This window comes from Anguilla rostrata, chromosome 12 (genome assembly GCF_018555375.3).
Source record: "Anguilla rostrata isolate EN2019 chromosome 12, ASM1855537v3, whole genome shotgun sequence".
In the NCBI taxonomy this organism is placed as follows: Eukaryota; Metazoa; Chordata; class Actinopteri; order Anguilliformes; family Anguillidae; genus Anguilla; species Anguilla rostrata.
In genome coordinates, this window is record NC_057944.1 from 16,039,798 (window position 1) to 16,058,900 (window position 19,103).

Sequence of the window (19,103 nt, forward strand, 5' to 3'; positions counted from 1 at the left end):
GCACAATGATCAGCACAAACCGAAACAAAAATGTAATCTAGTTTACATTCAGGAAGGCTTGTTGTTTGAGCAGTGCAGCTGTGAGCACTGTGACCTGTGCAAGCACTTGACCAAACACAGCCGAATGCCATTTTTTGTCTTTCATACAACCACAGAAACCATACGGTATTGCATCACGTTACCAAATGAATAACTGTACCAACCCCGTTAGAGGACAGAGGAGCACCGACTATTTTGTTCACCAGCCAGTGCCTCCTGACACTGATCTATGCTCAACACTGCCCAGAACTCCACCAGGAGGTTGCAGAGGATCTAATCACTCCATAGCCAGAAAGTCATTAGCATTTACAACCCGAAGCTGCGCAATATCTACCTCACAAACAGCTGGCCTCATCATTCTCATATCTGTCAACATCCTGCGGAAAAGGGTCCTCTGTCATATGGAACCCTTCTAGGAAGCTATTATTAATAGCTTTACAAACACACACATTTGAGGCAATAAACAGAGCTCCCCTTTTTGTTTTAATATTATCCACTTATACAGCTAGATATTTTTGGACATAATTTAGGTTAAGTACTTTGCTCATGAGACCAACAGTCTGCCTGGAGCTCATACCTGCAACATTAACTGCTAAACACACAACCACCCTGGTACTTCAAGGTTGAATGGATATGTTCAGTACTCAAATTACTTTCATGTACATCATTGATACAAAATGACAAACATTGAAGTTTCTCCCTTGGAAGAGAATGGAAGGATTAAATGAAAGTACTTTCAATTCTAAATTTATAACAGAGTGACTCACACCAGTCAATCTTTACAAAAAAAAGAAGGAAATTCTTCTGTTACACAGACTACAAAAAAGTTGGTATTTTTGTACCTTCTTCCAGTTTAGAACGCTTATGTTAAAGAGAAAACCTTGGGGTGACATTCTATTGAATGAAGGGGACGTTACCATCTTTACCATCAGTCTTTGCACAAATGTTAAATTGACAAAAGGTAAAACATTGATCAAAAAACATTTTAAACTATGTTTATAGTAGGTTTACTTTCACTAAAAGTAAGCAGGTGGCACAGCACAGTGATCGTGGCCATGGAACATGTTACAGTACATCTTCTCTTCTGCCCTGTCTTCGTCTGCCTCTTTAGGAGGTATCTAGTGAGAAGAGGCAGTCAAGCACTCTGAGCAGCTGGCTAATTGGATTGCTAAATGTTATTAACTGCTCTTCAGGTCAATTTATCAATGTCATGAAGAGTAGGGGTGTCTGTTTTCATGTTAAAGTGAATTTGCTTCACTTTTACAGGTGTAAGGTAATGATAGGGGAGCATTTGACTCGTCTGACTTGTGTTGACGTTGGACTCAAACTTTCTCGTCTCGCAGTCAGGAGCAGTTATTTTTTGTCAGTGTGGCGGTGAGCTTAATGCGCTTCTCCTTACCTCTCAGTGAAGTTTCTCAGCACACGGAACAGGTTACTCAGCATGTCTCCCATATTCCTTCCTCTCTCTTTGGGAATTACCTCACCTGGAAAACACAAGGGGTCATTACAGAGAAGATTCAGTTCAGTCTATGCAGGTAGAAATAAAATCTAAAGGATAAAGACTGTAATAAATGCTCCCAAATGAAATGTGCAGTATCTTCCACCAGCTGATGTAGTGTCAGCTTTAAACTGATTGTTTAGAAGGAAGAGGAAGGAAGGAGTTATTTTGAAAACTGAATAAAGAACCTCATCAAACATTTTATTACATTTATATATGAAAAAGGATATCTGTTTATACTATATCTCAACAATAATTTTTTAAACAAAATTAGTACCCACACGTAAAAAGCAAGCCCATCCCTAAAATTGGTTTCCAATAAAATTTACTAATCTACATGAAACCAAGTTTAAATTAATGGGAATACTGTGCTCAGGTGAAGACTGTACTTTTCAGGTGATTACTTCCAAAGTTCTCTATGACTGCTTTGATTAGAACCTCTAGCAATACTGGGTTTAACAACCTGCAGTAAGCCATCGTCCTACAGATCCTCACAAATGTGTCCGATTAAAACCTCACGAGCACCTCTGCACTGACTGAGTCACTTCACAACATTCAGTTTACTCATCCTTGCCTTTTCACCCGTCTCTAGAGCACTAGAGACTCGCACACTGTCAGAAATGGTAAAAATATAATTAATTCAAACACAGTTGCAACCACCTGACCACGAAATGGCTGATCTATTTCAAGAAATGCCAGTGTCATACTGGAGATGAACTGCAATGAGCTGAATACCAGAGAAATCACAGGGTCTGCCATGCTCATATTAATGATGTGCGCTTGTACCAGAGTATCAGGATGCAAAGGCTCACAGGGTGCGGTGAGGGGATTGTGGGTAATTAGACGGGTACAGAAGCTAACGGCCTGCCCCTTAATGATAGAGCCGAAGAGAATCCACAAACAGCCCCGCGGCGCACGTCTGCGCCATGAAAGAGCCTGGCTTTGATGCTGCATCTGAGGCGGATATCCTCATCTTTACCGCTAATCCCGAGCACAAACACACTCCGCAGCGAAAGCGGGCCGCTGCCTCCTCCCTTTAATCCTCACTTAATTGATTAGCAAACAGGAGCGTGGCATGCCATTGGAGAACATGCTAGGAGCGGAGGCTTCACTGCAGCACAGAGGAATGCTAGCCTCTTCATTAATGACATCATCAATCATCAATGGACTCTGGCTGTGTGCCAAACTGTATTCTTGTGTTCTACCTAGGGCGTAAAGCAGGTGCGGAAGTAAAAAGGTCATGTGACCAAGTGCGTTCCAAACTCAAGAACACGGCAAGACAAATTTACTTTGTGTTCTTGTGAGAACAAAAAATCCAAGAAAATGGATGACAGAAGGCAGGAGGATTTTGTGTACAAGTGTAAGTATATTTTATTTATGAATTTTTGCAGCACCGATATGTTTCTTGCTAAGGTCAGAGGTCTATAGAGGTGATGTCAAAGTACAAGTACTTTCCAAACGGAAATTACGCGTTGTTACAGTCGATAAGTGTAGTCTTGCAAGAGCACCTGGAAGCGTGTTCTCACTGGAACACGAGCAAACAGAGCACAAGTGCATAGTTTGGAACACGGCCTCTGTATTGATCTCCTGTTGGGCCCAGGAGCTCATGTATCCCATTTGCACTTCTGAGTCAGGGTGCATTACTGATAAAGGCTGTTAACGCCCGACAGCACTCCACAGTCAGAGCCGTGAAAGTTTAAACACATTGGTCACTCTGTTCAGCACTCACAAACTGACATTATAAAGAGAGTATGTGTGTGTGTGAGATACGATTCGTAATTTCCTCCTTCGATAGACAGGGCGAAGCAACAATAAAATGCCCTCTCTTATAGAAAATACTTGCAAAAATAAGTACAATGCATTTTTTTTGGTAAGACAGTGATTGAGTGTAATGTAGGAGAAAATACCCCTTCGGTTTGATTATGACTGAAGCCTCCTCTAATATTGACAAAATGCTGCAGGTGGATTTAGTCTCTCAATGAATTTGACCACCCGAGGATGTCTTCCCTAACTTCACAAAATCATTCATCCTGTTTCTTCTGCTCCATTTCTCTTCCTCTTTTGCCGGTTCACTGGGTCACAAAACATTGGGGAGAGTGTCATTCTTCTTTGTGATAGAACGTCTTATAAAACCAGGTTGTGCGTTGCTGCGCCTGACGGATTCGCTAAGCTGCAACTTTCAGCGAGGCCCTTTCAAGAGAAAGTCTAGCAGCGCTTGTACAATGACATTTCACGTCTCTCTTTGCTTTAAGGTGATCCGAAAGGCAGTTTAGTGCACTTTACAAACAGTCTTAAATATGTGTGTGTCTGTTTGCTCTGCTTCCTCAAGGGCGATCAACAGGGATTATCAGGGAGATGTCTATAAGCAATTGAGGGGACATGGCTGGAATATATGACAGAATAACGTGTAAAGGTTGTGGTTGCAGTGATGGTTGTGGTGGCATATGGGGCAAAAAATTAAATGAAAGATTTGCGCTCCAAGAAAAAAGCAGCACCTTATGTATTCAGAATCTGATGTGTTCCCACCTCCCACGCCTATCCCAGCTTGCATTGGGCAAGAGGCAGAAATACGCCCTGGACAGTTCACCAGTCCATCGCAGGGCACATACACACACCATTCACTGACTCACTCATACCGAGAGGCCAATTTAGACTCACCAATGAGCCTACCTGCATGTCTTTGGTCTGTGGGAGGAAACCGGAGTACCCGGAGGAAACCCGCACGGACACGGCGGACACATGCAAACTCCACACAGAAAGGCCCCAGGATTCAAAACATTGGACCCGCTTGCTGAGAGGCGACAGTGCTACCCACTGCACCACCGTGTCATTCTTGAACAGAATATATTAGACAATATAAAGTGAATATATACATTTTTTCACTTTATGCATTATAAATGTCACATGCATTTATCAATATACACCATATGCTTAGTTTTTGATTCTCCAAAGTTCGTAAGCTCTATAACCACATGAAAGATAATTACATGTCTGCACACTTCAAATTAAACTGTCAAAGGGCAGTTGCCGTGAGTGCATAAAAATGAAGTCAATGAATTTATCTTGAATTTAAATAGAACATTCCGAAAATCAGATGCAATTTGTCATAGAAATGCAAATGAACAAATAAGAATTTTGACATTGTTATTTGTCTTGCTACATATTCATTAAGCTAATTTCTAATTTGATCGGTAAACTGAATGCCTGTTCAACTCACAGCATATGTAGTAGGTATTGATTTATGTACTATAGGTGCAAGAGTGTATCATGGAGGTAGATGCATTTGCAGTACAATTAGATATGTATGGTACATAGAGAAAGGCATTATACATTTTTTTGTTTATGTGAATGCATGTACTGTACACAAAGGTGTGTGTGTGTGCGTGTGCGTGTGTGTATGTGTGCATGCGTGTGTGTGTGTGCGCGTGTGTGCGTGTGAATATCTAAAGCACCTTGACCATGGGATAGGAGGAATATAATTTATAGTGATAGAAAAGAACTAAATTCAAGTTCAAGTGTGTGTGTGTGTGTGTGTGCGTGTATGTGTGTGTGTGTGTGTGCGCATATGTGTGCGTATGTGTGCGTGTGTGTGTGTGTGTGTGTGTACAGATGTGTGTGTGTGTGTATGTGTGTGTGCGTGTGTGTGTGTATCAATGTGTGTGTGTGTGTGTATAGATGTGTGTGTGTGTGCGCATATGTGTGCGTATGTGCGTGTGTGTGTGTGTGCGCATATGTGCGTGTGTGTATAGATGTGTGTGTGTGTGCGCATATGTGTGCGTATGTGCGTGTGTGTGTGTGTGTGTGTGTGTGTGCATATGTGCGTGTGTGTATAGATGTGTGTGTGTGTGCGCATATGTGTGCGTATGTGCGTGTGTGTGTGTGTGTGTGTGTGTGTGCATATGTGCGTGTGTGTATAGATGTGTGTGTGTGTGCGCATATGTGCGTGTGTGTATAGATGTGTGTATGCACACAGGCGGGGCCTGAGCCCATACTGGGGACTGAATTGTTCTGCTTCGCCTGTGCTCTCCTCCTGCTGCATGAGGAGCCTGCGTTAGTCCTGTTATCTGCGGAGGGCAGATGTGCTTCACCCAGCCTCTGCATGTCTCCTGTCTCTCTCCCCACCTCAGCCACATACGGGCCTGACAGTGCGCTCTCCAGCCTGCCCAGCCTCTGCATGTCTCCTGTCTCTCTCCCCACCTCAGCCACATACGGGCCTGACAGTGCGCTCTCCAGCCTGCCCAGGCTCTCAGTCTGCGTTGATGAAAGAGTTTTCTGAATTGTGTTATTGATTAAGTGTCATCCATGAAGGAGTGTGTGCAAGCTCTGGAGTTTCTTTTGAAATTAAATCTTACTGTGTTTCTCCGACATGGATGCTGTGGGGCGATGAGCGTGTGTGTGTGTGTGTGTGTGTGTGTGTGCGTGCGTGCGTGCGTGTGTGTGAATATCTAAAGCACCTTGACCATGGAATAGGAGGAATATAATTTATAGTGATAGAAATGAACTAAGTTCAACATGCCCAGCTGATATAATTGGATAGTTATAATGTGCATATTTCAGTAATAATGACAGCGCGCACGGCCGTCCTCTGCAGACTGTAGAGGTTCAGCACGGGTGCATCTGGGCAGAATGTTCTCAGAGCCTGACTGCTGTTGGTTATTGGATTATTAAGTGGAACTCTTCCTTCTCTTTGTAAATTAGAGAGAAGGCAATGAAAGCCAAGGGAAACACCGCATGCAAATTAGTGTAGTGCATCTACAGTAGGCTACTGGCACAAATCATGGAAGCATGCAATATTTAGCAATAATTTCTCTTTTTGGCATAATAAATGTAATACATAATGAATGTAATATCAACATAAAACAAAAACGAAGAAATAATTAGTATTTGTGTTAAACAAGTAATAGTCATTGTATTAGCTCATACCTATATAGTTGAGCAGTCTAATGCATCCTACTCTTGGAAACTTTACAATCAGCTTGAACATGTACTTCTTTGTCCAGTATTTTTCTACATAAAGAATTATTTTTATGGAAAGAAAACCCATTTTTTGGCTTGTATACTTTATTTCAATTTACTGATCACATAATATCTTTACCACTTGTGGTCAAGATATGTGTCTTAACGACTACTTGTATTTTTTCCATAGACTGCGTTGTTGCCATTCTCGTTGTTAGTGTTAATCAGTTTAACCTTCAGGGTCCAAGTTGAACTATGCGGTTGTTCCCTGCACTTGGACCGGTACTTCTCTCTAGGGGTTTCGTCATACTTGTTCCTGGTTATGGTTATACACTTTGTTGTACGTCGCTCTGAATAAGAGCGTCTGCCAAATGCCTGTAATGTAATGTAATGTCAAGAAGATAACTGTTTTTAATACACTTTTACACAAAATGGCTCCGAGAAACAACAACAGAAGATAAAGAGTGCTAAGTACTCTAAGAGTACCACAGTAAGTGTAGTACTAAGAGCACTAAACTTCTTTAAGCACAGCGCTTCCATAATCTGTGCTAGTGCTGTATATGCGTATCCTTGCCTGGCTGTGCCAGTAGACCTCTTTCATTCAGATCACTGCACTCCTATCACAGTCTCAGAAAATATGCCAATCCTCCACCTCTCCATGTGTGCCTTTGGTGCTCACGTCATACTGAAGCCCCTGATGCTCAAGGGCTTAGCTCATTCTCTTCTCCAGCCCATTATCAGAGCCTAACACCCCGGCACAAACTACCTGCTCACTGAGTTCTCTCAAAAAACACGTCATCGCTCCACTTCTCAAATTAAATTCAGTATAGTACGTTGCGGTTTTTAAGGGTGACACTATGAGTACGATAGTTTGAAGCAAGGTAACATTGTTTATAAGGATAGTTGGCAGGTAGCCTATTTACAGAACTTTTAAAGAATTGAAGTTTCCAGACATGCATCAAAATACAGTGTATATAAAAACAGATGTGCTAATGTGCATGCGTAAACATAGGAAATATATACCATCAATTAGTATAATGTGCTGTGGCTAGGTTTGGAAACTTTATAACCAGTTGCCTGTACCCTCTCCTCGTTAGAGCTAAATAAGTGAGTCACTCCTCTCTGTTCATCTTTTCATCTGTGAGGTAGGACACAGGATGGTGTCCTTGTGTGGACAACCTGCACTCATCCACCTTTTGTGACCCGATGTGACGAGAGGAGGTACTGAACCATGAATGTCCCAGATTCACTAACAATATCTTTCAAAAAGTCTCTCTCTCTGTCTCTCTCTCAATTTAAATGTTTTATTTTCAAGATGCTTTATTTTCTTGTGTTTAGGATGATGTTGCCTAAGCAAAGATGACAGACAAGAACAGCACACAGCAATTGCACAATTCAATCACAGAATCTTGACAGATATCAGACTTTCTCTGTCACCCTCCTGCTTCCTTCTCAACTTTGACTTCAAATCAGATGTGTCAGGGTCCTGCCAAAGCACTAGCTTTTTTTTAGTGTAGGTCAGGTATTGAGGCTTCAGTATCTCAGCCTGTCTCATTCTGCAAGTGACTCATGTGGTCTCTCTCTCTCTCTCTCTTTCTCTCTCTCTGAGAGGGAAGAGCTGTCAGTCACTGGTTGACTTTCAGAAAGGGAAAAAAATAAACACTTGTAAATGAGACAGTTCGTGAAGCGTACACACGGGATGGTGTTGAATTAAGCCAGGACTGACACACAATCAGAAACAATTCTCTCTCACTCTCTCTCTCTCTCTCTCTCTCTTTGTAAAACAGTCACTAATCTGGTTCTCCTGGATCTACAGGTACCTACTGCATTTGACACATTTGCAAATTCAAGGTCACAGCGTTTTGACAATTCCCCATGGACAAGGGTTTGATCCTCTCTTGATCTCCCCTCACTCTGTTATTCGCTCATGGCTTTTCTTATTTCCTGTTACATTTCTTGGGATTGTATAACATCCTCACAGATAGTCGGCTGCACGTTATTATTAACGCCGCTGTCATCGGTTAAGGTCATGCTCCATTTCATGGCAGTCAAGCTGCTGGGGACAGCTACCTCATTACAGCGATGGGAATAAAGGAATACAAGTTGGTGAGAATAAAGCAGCGAAGATGAAGCAGGATGATAATGGAAAATGCCCGGGAAATCGTGGAGGGAGAAGTGAGCTTAACGTGTTCATTTGAGACGGGTCCTGTTGTTTTAGCAGGGATCAGACTACAGGCATATTTTGACAGGAAAGAGGCAAAACTGATTTATTTGGTGATGATGAAGGGGAAAAATGATGTCACCTTGAGAAAAAGAGGTCAAAATGAGAAAAAGAGAATGTTCATGTGAACAATGCAACTGAAGAAAGCATGTTGTAGCTAAAACGCTCGCTCTAGATTTGTCTGGTACTTCTCTTGTGCACTTTTCAGTTTGCACTATGTGATTTTGTCATCATAATAAATATACATTTTTGTTAGACAACAGTATCTGAGCATATATGCAAAGTGTGTTTGGCATCTTTTTCTCTTTCACCTTAAGAAAAACAGTCTTTTTGTGAACAAGGCTAGAAAGGGCATATTGGGATGAGGTAAATCTGGGCAAAGGCAAACTAGACTTGGTGGAAAACTATCTTTGGAGATATAGAAAAAAATTAAAGGATTTCCTTGTACATGGACTTGCCACAGCCAAACATCCTTTCACCGCTTCTGTCACATTCACAGTCACATAAACTGACAGCATTCAGGAGTCAACAGCATTCAGGAGTCCTTAAAGCACCTTTACTGTTCCCCAAATACAAAAAAAGCTCTATGCACAAATTCCAGACTGATTTAATGATATTCCATTTTTATATCACGTACAGTGAGGAAAGCACTGATTGACTGATTGTAGGGATAAAAGCCAACTAATGCTTTTCTTTGAATGCATTCAGAAGTGTACCATTTTTTCCTGATTATTTTTTATCCCAGTGGAAAATCACATTTTGAAAGAAATACCCATCGTGTGCTGATAAGGTAACGACTCGTTGTCTTTCTTAATGTTGAAGCTGCAGTCTGCATCTGCTTCGTGTTCCTGAGAGTGCGGAGTTCATTGGCTCATTTAAGGGGCCAATTGAAATCAAATGTGCGTTTTGTTTTAGGTTCATTGTCCTAATACTTCAAATAAACATCTTAATTAGCCTATGACTTGTATTATACAGACCTGACTGGAGCCAGTTGTATGTTACTGTGAGTTATCCAGTTAGTTTGCATCAAGAAAATTGAAGTTGAAGATACTTCAGAAGATACTTTTGGCTCTTGGGGTTTTAACACTTTCAGGTTTAGCAAGCCTTGGGAATTTGACTACAGATATGCCCAGTACTTTGGTGCTAGCTTTGGATAGGTATTGTCAATTGGAGTTAGTCAAATATTGCACCTAATTCTGCTAAAATTATATGAAGGATTTTTTGGTTATTGCAGGATATGAATCATAAATATTCAGGTTTACAAATAAATCTGCTTAGCAGTGAGTTTGCCTTAGTTTACCTTTGTTTTTTAATACAAAAAGCCATATCCCCATTTTACCTTTTCTTGTCTGTAATCTGTTTTCTCTCTTTGTTCTGCTTTATCTTCCTTTCCAGGTCTCACTTCTTGGGAAGAGGATCATTGAATTCTTTGTTCTGCTACGCTTTATTAGAATTGCTTTAGCGTTACTGTATAATCTGCATATCTGATAAATTGCCATGCACACTTTATATGGGAAGTGGTAGAATTGGAAAAGCACAAATTTCAGAAGCTCATCATAAGTTGGTGAGAAGCGCGCGCTCTCTCTCTCTCTCCATGTACCCCCCTGACCCCACCAGCTCTCCATTGCTACATTAAGCAATGTATTATTGACTTGTTCTCTGTGGGCCATTAGCAGGGTAGTGTTGTATTAACACTCCACGCCTCTGGGGGGATAGAGGTAAGAAGAGGTACGCTATCTTACATTTGTGCGTAACACGATAGCTCCATTTTCATCTGTTTCTATCAATTTCCATTCAAACCTTGGCATCCATAACACTGCACAAATCCAATATCTGTAGGTAAGCACTGAAATCTCACCCCTGTTGGAAGACAGTACTCACACAGTATATGCACATCAGCCAAGGCATCCAGTTTTTAGAGACAAATAAATGAAGTGTACATCATACAAGAATGTTGGCATTAGGTTTATCTTATCTTATCTTATAGTAATATGAATTGCATTCACAGTAGTGTGGTTGGGATCTTGTAGGTAGCACATGTGATTTGGTTCAATTAGAGAAAACGGTAGGTTGTTTTTCTCTGCCCCAGCCTGCCCCCCCAACACCTACCCCCCACCCCCCCCAATCCCACCCCACCTCAAACCCACCCTCCTTCTCAGAACTCAGCTGTAGAATATAAAGCACAGTTTACAGAACTGCCTAGTTTTCTTTAACCTTCTGTAACCATGGCAATGAAAAATCCTAATCATAAGATAATTCTCCATGCTTAAGATCCCTCATGAAAAAAGTATACTAATGTATTATACAACAGGAATTCCAAATAATTAAATGCTGGTCACACGATACAACAAATATCACACGAAACATCAACAATTGTCACTTTCATCTTGTTAATGCATACATTGGACACAATTTAGAATATTGTTTTTTATCAATATCCCGCAAGAAGTTGTAGAAATAATGATGTATTTTCTAATATATACAATTAGTCAATATAATGTATTCTACTTATTTATTTTTTATGATTTCATAATGGCCGTCTCAGAGGGACAGTGTTCCTACATGAAGTCCCTCTGCCCATACTGCCCTCATTCCTGCTGAACTGCCTGATGCTCTCCAGGTAATTCTACCTGTGAGAATGAACTGTGACACGTTTCATATTAAAAATTGAATGACAGAGTGCCGAGAACACACAGATTGAGTCTGAATGATAAAGAGAGTAGAAACCGGGAGATCCACACACCAGTCAAAGCTCAATAGTCAGATTTTGATGTATATCGCTTGTATGAAAATGCAACATTTAAAGGCATTTTGCCTTATATAGTGTTTCACAGTTCTTGCATTAAGATATGTTCCAAAAATTGTGATTGTAAGGTTTTTTGTACTACACAGCATAGGTTTTCATAAAGCAATATTTGCCCTGAGGCGATTTTTGAAGTCCGTATAAATATTGCACACAAACAGGTGCTGATGAAGAGTTTTTCTTTCTGTTCCACTGACAAGCTCCACCGACCGACTCCGCAAAAACCTGGATTCTCTCGTATGTGTACGAGCAGGGGCCGTTCGCTTGCACACGGACGGAGTGTGTCTATTTTTAGAGGTGGCTGATGACATATCCATCTGCTTGGTAATGATGGCTCACGAGCAGGCTATAAGGCCCTACACTGCACAGCGGTGACAGAAGGTAAATAATGCCGCGCTGCTTGCAGCAAAGCTTATTTCTTCAAGTGAAAATTGAAGCCAGGGCTGCTCGGATTTCTGCCAATTTAACCTTTTAGATTTGACGGATTCGGCCAGTGGCAATCCTATAAAGGAAATTAAGGTAGCAAATTGTATCCACAGAAATGTGACCTTCAGATTTACTTGAAATACTGACAAAACAACAAACAGCCTTTGCCATGGTACAGTTTAAATGCAAATGTATTTGGCCAGTGACACAATTTTTTATTTGTTTTGGCTCTGCACTCCAGTGCGTTGGATTTGGATAAAACAATGACTATGAGGTTAAGTGGAGACTGTCCGTTTTAATATGAGGGTACTTACATCCATATCGGGTAATTCACGTAGGAATTCCAGTCCTCATAGTCTCCTCATTTTGGGGGAGAAAAAAATAAGCGGACAGTTGCTGGCTCAGCTCTTTCATGGTTAGCTGTGCCTTTTTTAGATCATGCACCAGAAAGCTAACAATAGGTCTAGAGTTGATTCTGGGTGTGAAATTTGCATTTTGAGTGTGAAATGTTGCTGTTGTCTCTCAACACGAGGACCAAATAAGCATGAATGCTAGTAAAGCAGACCAGAAAAAAAGTCTAAAAAAATAAATTATCAGAATAAATTGATCAGAGACATAGCCAAAAGAGTGGGTGTGTCAAAGTCCACTGTTTGGTCATTGTTAGGAAGCAAGAACACAGTGGTGAGCTCAGCGATAGCAAACAACCTGGTAGACCACGGAAGACCACTGTAGTGGATGGAAAAAAAAATACTTTGAATTGTCAAGAAAAACTGTAAAAGACTACTTCAGTGTAACCACAGAGTGTTCGCCACAAGATGCAAAACACTGGTAAGCCTCAATAACAGAACAGCCAGGTTATAGTTTGATAAAAATTACCTTAAAAAATCTGGACAAAGTCTTATGGATAGACAAGAGGAGTATCAACCTGTATCATCGAAGTGATGGAAATAGGAAAGCGTGGAGAATGAAAGGAACTACTCATGATGCAAAGCACCACCCCTCTTCTGTGAAACATGGTGGAGGCAGTGTCACGGCTTGGGCATGTATGGCTGCCACTGGAACTGGATAGTTCTTCTTCGTTGATGATGCAACTGCTGACAGCATTAATTCTGAAGTGTACAACTTATCTGCTCAGATCCAAACAAATGCCTCAGAACTCGTTTTTACGCTTCACCTTGCAGCAGGACAATGACCTCCAAGCACACTACTAAAGCAACCAAGGAGTTATCCAGTGCCAAAAAGTGGAATGTTTGCGACTGGCCAAGACAATCAGCCATCCAGAATCAAACTGACATGTGTTTTACTAAAGACAATACTGAAGGCAAAACATCCCAGAAACAGGAAACAGGAACTGAAGATGCAGCAGTTCAGGAATGGCAGGGCACCATGAGGGAAGGTACCCAGTGTGATGGTGTCTATGGGTCGCAGCCTTCAGGCAGTCACTGAATGCAGAAGATTTCCAAGTAAGTATTATATATGACAGCTTTAGTATGCACTTTATATTCATTGTTTTAATTCAAAACCATGTGCTGGAGTACAGTAAAAACAACAAAAAAATTGTGTCACTGTTCCAATTATTTTGCATTTAACTGTATATTCACGTCCAAGGTCAGAGAAAGTTAGGCATGGGCCACCCCTTCCTACTCTTTCTGTTCTCACACACATACATGCTGATAGTATATGCTGAGACTTTCATGGTACAAATACAGGTGCATGCACACACATGTGGAGAAAAAGAGGGGACCACAGGACAACAGCTCACTCAAACACATACACACACACACACACACACAGAGCGGATATGGACAGCTGAGAGATGAGTAGTGAGAGCTGAGGAGAAGGTTAAGCTGAAACATGCCCCTATTGTTAACAGGTCTGTGTGAGCCAATGTAACCCGCGCCGCATTGTTTTCAGCTCTGTGTTTTACAGCCATTAGCGCATCGTTTATCTGGCTGAGCTATTTTCAGACGTGCTGAAGGATGTCTGTGGAGGCTGTGGGGAGAGGTCCTCAGAGGAGGACTCAGTGGGAGACGGCAGTATGTGCTCTGTTTGACTGGCAGAGAGGCCTCTCTTCCAGTAATACTTAGAGAAATCAATACCCACTCAGACCATTAATAAACCTGTGGCCAGAACACCCGGGGAACCAGACTCCACGATCAGGCAGCTGACCACCAGAAGCTCCGCCTACCCGGCTTTGGTTCCCCCCGCCCCCCGTCATGCTTTTCTAACAGACTCCATCCCCTCTTCCTCCACTCTTCCTTCCACAATTTGCTTCTCTGTCACTGCCGTCTAACTGTAACACTCCTATTTTTGCTGTGGAAGTGCGATGAGGGAGAGACTTTCATTTGTTTCCAGTTTCATTCTGATCCACAGGCAAGCTCTGTTGTGTTGCGTGGTGCAGAACATGGCATGCGGTTTAAGAATGAAGAGCACATGGTATGTCTGTTTCACCTGTAAAGCAAATCCCTTCACAGTACTGTTCCTTCAGGTAGGATGCAGAACATTCAGACCCCTGCTTACCGTCATTTGCCAAAAATTACATTCCCACCATTTATGCCACTTCAACAAAAAAGAGATTTATTACTTGTATTTTTTCATTAGCAATCTGTCTGCCTGACCACATGAACGCAGTTAAACAGGTAATGCAGTAGAATTAGAACCACAAGCTTGTTAAAGCTCATTAAGGCTCGTTAAGTTCTCATTACACTGCTCCCTATCCTCATCTCCTCACTCTGTCTCTCTCCTCTCCTGTCTCGCTCCCTCCTTCTCATGGCTTCCCTTTCTCACTCCTCACTTTTACAGTGTTGCTCTCCCTCTCTCTCTCTCTCTCTCTCTCTCCCTCGGTGGCAAGAGTTGTCAGTCACTGGTTGACTTTCAAAAAAGGAAAAAAAGATAAACGCTTGTAAATGAGATGGTTTCTGAGGAGCGCACATGGGAGGGTGTTGAATTAAGCCTTCAGGACTGACACATAATCAGAAACACAGCGGGGAGAGAACACGCAAACACTAGCCTGATAATACAGGACCCTGGGCATTAAAGAAATCCCAAAAAATTATCTTAAAATAGAAATGTGATTCAGGCAGTGAGTAAGCAGTGCTTTCTCACTGCCTCAAAATGTCTCTGGAGTGCTGAGGTAGTTGGTGGGCAGGGTGACTTCAACTGGTCTCACACTGAGGGAACATCGGTCCTCCTTCGAACAGCGAGCGTCCTCATGCTTGAAGTCACACAAATGTGTCACATTAACTGTGCAAGTGGAGATTCCTGAGGGTTGCCAGGACTCATCATAAACTCCTCCCTGGCTAGAAAAGGTATTTGCTATCAACGCAAAGAGCGGAGCCTTCAGCAGGCACCGAGACACGATTGATGGTGGACGGTTTCGTCGTGGTCAAACGATTTCCTGAACCGAGGTGTGATGCATGTGGCCCAATCAAGAAGGGCTCAGCCTTCACGGACATGGATCATTTCCTCAGTGAGGCTCCCAGCCAGGGGTTTGGCCTGCACATCTGTTCATGATCAATTTTCTGCTTCTGCCAACCTCAATTACAATGATGCCCCACCCCCCCGCTGCAACAATGTCCGACAGAGGACAGGGGGTCAAGGAGGGGCGGGGGGAGATTCACTTGGCTGCACAGTGGGTGGCGAACTCCTCTGTCTGTCCATCTGGTGCACAGGTATGGGGGGGAGGGGGGGTAGGCAGGGGTGTAGCGGTGTCCAGGTGTTCTGGGCTTCCAGTCTGCTCACCGCTGCTGGGTGCTGTGAGATGAGGCCGTGTGCGTTTGCACACACTTAAGCAGGCTGGCCGGGGTGCATGCTGGGATTATTCGATTTGCTAGAAAGATCACAGTGACCACACATGCAGGGAACATTCCGGAAATGTTTCCGTTCCCACCAGAACGCAGTTACGCTGGCCACTGTGTATCCACTGGGTCTGTACACAAAACAAAACAGGCCCTTTGAAGGAAAGTTTTTTGCCAACAATCCAATTTTTCTAATAATTAAATTGATTAGGGCACAGCCTTGCCTCTAAAGCCTTATCAACAGGCACTTGTGTGTTCTGACATTTAGCATCCATATGTAGTGCCTGTCTGAAATTGCAATTTTGTCTAGACATCATTATTATTATTAGCCAAGCGACTGCACACATCAGAGAGGATTGTGTGACGTTGCTCTCATAGGACTACATACAAATGGTGAGTGTTCATTAACAGTAGTTTCCAAACTTTTACATTGTGGAAAATTATGTGATATATTAAGCCAATACTGCTCACATTAAAAACTTCTGAGACCTGCAATATCTGCAACAAAAAGTCATTCTTAAAAAAGTACATGAAAAATATTTTAGATGTGTCTTGTGTAGATAGAAAGGAACAAAAATACATAAAAAATCAAGCAAGGTGCCACAAACTGCTCTATCCTGCAGCATTTCCCTGTGCAATAAAAAGCTCTTTCATCTTCCTACCCACGCCTTGTTTATATTATGGATAATTACACTGAAATCAGATGTAGAGCACTTAAATAGTTATTGTGGAGCCTGATGGCTTGATAGCCAGTTTGAACAATGTTAAAGATAAAAACCTGTAATACACTCTACAAAGACCAACTGAAATTGTGTATTTAATTTCAGCAACAGTGAGGCTTGTGTTTCTACGACTCGTCCAGATATGCCAGCAGGCATACAGGGACACACACACACACGCCCACAAAAATTTAGGCTTCCATTCTGTGTGGGCGTGTAGGGTGCTTTTTGGAACTTGAGAAAGAAGTCTGATGTTCACTGTGTGTACTCTGAACACGAATAAAGTTATCTCTGCGGCAGGCCAACTCTGCTCTGTTCTGCTCTGCATGTGCAATCCGTGATCGAGGTGGCTCTAAAAAAAGACTTTAGTAACTGCATGCATGCGCGTGTGTGTGTCTTTCACTCAGGGGTGCATATAGAACAAACCAAGAGAGAAAAGCTGTGTGAATGTGTGTTTGTGAAGGTGCATGTATGCATGTGGGTGTGTGCGTGTGCCGCATGTTTGCGTGGGTAAACCTCAGAATTTTTGTAGAAATAAAACTGGTACAAAAAGATGTTTTTCCTTTAACTCATTGGCAAGTCTAATTTGTGGTAAAAAAAATAAATAAATAAAATAGAGATTAAAAATGTGCACATACACAAAATGGTGTAATTACCTGCCAAAATTATCGATGTCAGGAGAGAGCAGAAAGCAAGACAAATTCATCAAGAGACATCTGGTGTGCAATGCATCTTTCCATACCGCAATCTGCATATTTTTCAATTATAACTGCAAAACAATTGATATATTAGTGGTAAGATTAATAATTACATCATGCTCAGCTAAAAAGATGCAGAGTAAAATGAATGCATTTAGATGCAACATTTCAACCATGCTTTGTGAGGACCTCTTCAGTGATTGTCCTTGTATTCTTCAGGAAGGTGGTACAGCGTGAAGAATCCCAGAGCGGTCTGCCCTGTCAGAGATAACCACCTCTTCTGCTCTGTGCCAGCAGGTCTATTAATCTAACAGGTCCATCTCTGGTACTTGCATTTTAACCACGGCAATAGTTGAGCATGGACTCCTCCACATGAAGCTAGAATCAAGTGAAACATAAATTTTGTACTGAGATGATCACTGTTTGCGCTGTATATGAATGGGTTGTGTGTGTGTGTGTTTGTGTGCGCACGCACGTGCGCGTGTGTGTATACATATTTTGCGCACGTGTGTGTGTGCATGCGGGGAGGGGGTGACTAAAGGTTGAGACTGTACAGCATGTATCACTTTCTTTTTAAGTTGACACGTTTCCCCCATCCACACGATGACATTGATCATTTACAGGGTTAATTAGGAGAGAGATAAGTGTTGGCCACTGGACCCTCAGACTGATAACAAGCCAGGCTTAACAAAACTGCATATACAGCTGGACAGTACAGAAAAGCAGATGCATACATTCATGAAGTGCCAGAGAGGTAAAACACTGACAAATATAGAATGGCTGTAGTCTTAGTAATCATACACTAGATTTAATGCCTCTTTTCAAACCGCTCCGATGCGCTCTCGTTCTGGCGAGAGTGTTGTTTGTTGCAAACTTAATCAGACGGAGTGGAGTCTTCTCCTCCCCAGAGGCAGAGCCGCCTCCCCTCCCAGGTCAGCGCTCCGCTAGTCTGGGGACTGTCAGAGTGTTAATTCTGAATTAGGGAGGAGGAGGGGTGGGGTGGAGGACGTTTCTGGAGCACAGCACGGGGGACTTCACGGGGGAGCTGTGTGCAGGATGCACAGGCGGGGGAGCTGTGTGCAGGACGCACAGGCAGCGGAGCTGTGTGCAGGACGCACAGGCAGGGGAGCTGTGTGCAGGATGCACAGGCAGCGGTGCTGTGGTTAAAGAGCTGGGACGCCAGCCAAAAGGTAACCGGTCCAGTTCCTGTGTGATGCCCCCTTAAGCAAGCCACTTACTGAACATCTATTATCAACATTAATTATGAATGGTAGGCCAAATATCTGATTGTATGAATTACTTTGCTCAAATTGGTAACTGTATAACTAGATGGTAAGTTAAGACAGTATTCAATTTGGCTTTGCGTGTCTAATATCTAATATAAATAAATATGCCTATCTTAACAAAAATCATTGAATCAGAAGGCTTTCATCAATATGCATGTAATTTCCTTTTCCATTTCATTTTAATTCAACTCTATTCACCCAATTTCAACAGTCATAGCGCAGTTGTCAAATGCTAGCGATAACTCAAGGCGCTGGTGAATTAGGGTGTGTCCAACCCAATTTGAGGAATTTCATGACACCAGGATTTAGGGCAATTACAGCACAACTGTAAAAGAGGCTGGTTCGATGCGAATAAATGAACTGTGGGCGTGATGGGGTTTAGCTTCATCATTGCCAATCAGATCGCCCCGTTTCCTTCCCTTTAAAAACAACGCATTTGTGCCACAGCAAACTGGTCATTTTGTCAGGGCTGAAGAGCCGCTCTATGGGCCATCAGTTGTGATAACAAAACTAATGTGAGACTGAATGCATTTCATTTTCATATTTACTTCCCCCTCAGACAATATATATTTTCCATTTATTTGCCAGTGCCTCTTTGTTTCTTTGGTGTCAGTTTTTGTTTAAAGTCACTGTATGAAGTTAACAAACGAAAAAATGATC

The 19,103-nt window shown here is 42.2% G+C and overlaps 1 protein-coding gene across 2 annotated transcripts in view; it reads right to left on the reverse strand.

The window, feature by feature from the left end:
• sphkap (SPHK1 interactor, AKAP domain containing) overlaps positions 1-19,103 on the reverse strand; it is an 80,557-nt gene that overhangs the window by 46,484 nt on the left and 14,970 nt on the right. For both annotated transcript variants that reach the window (XM_064302517.1, XM_064302519.1), the window contains exon 2: positions 1,439-1,523. In XM_064302517.1, coding sequence (XP_064158587.1) covers positions 1,439-1,491 — 53 coding nt within the window. In that variant the 5' untranslated portion in view covers positions 1,492-1,523. The remainder of the gene's footprint in view (positions 1-1,438; positions 1,524-19,103) is intronic.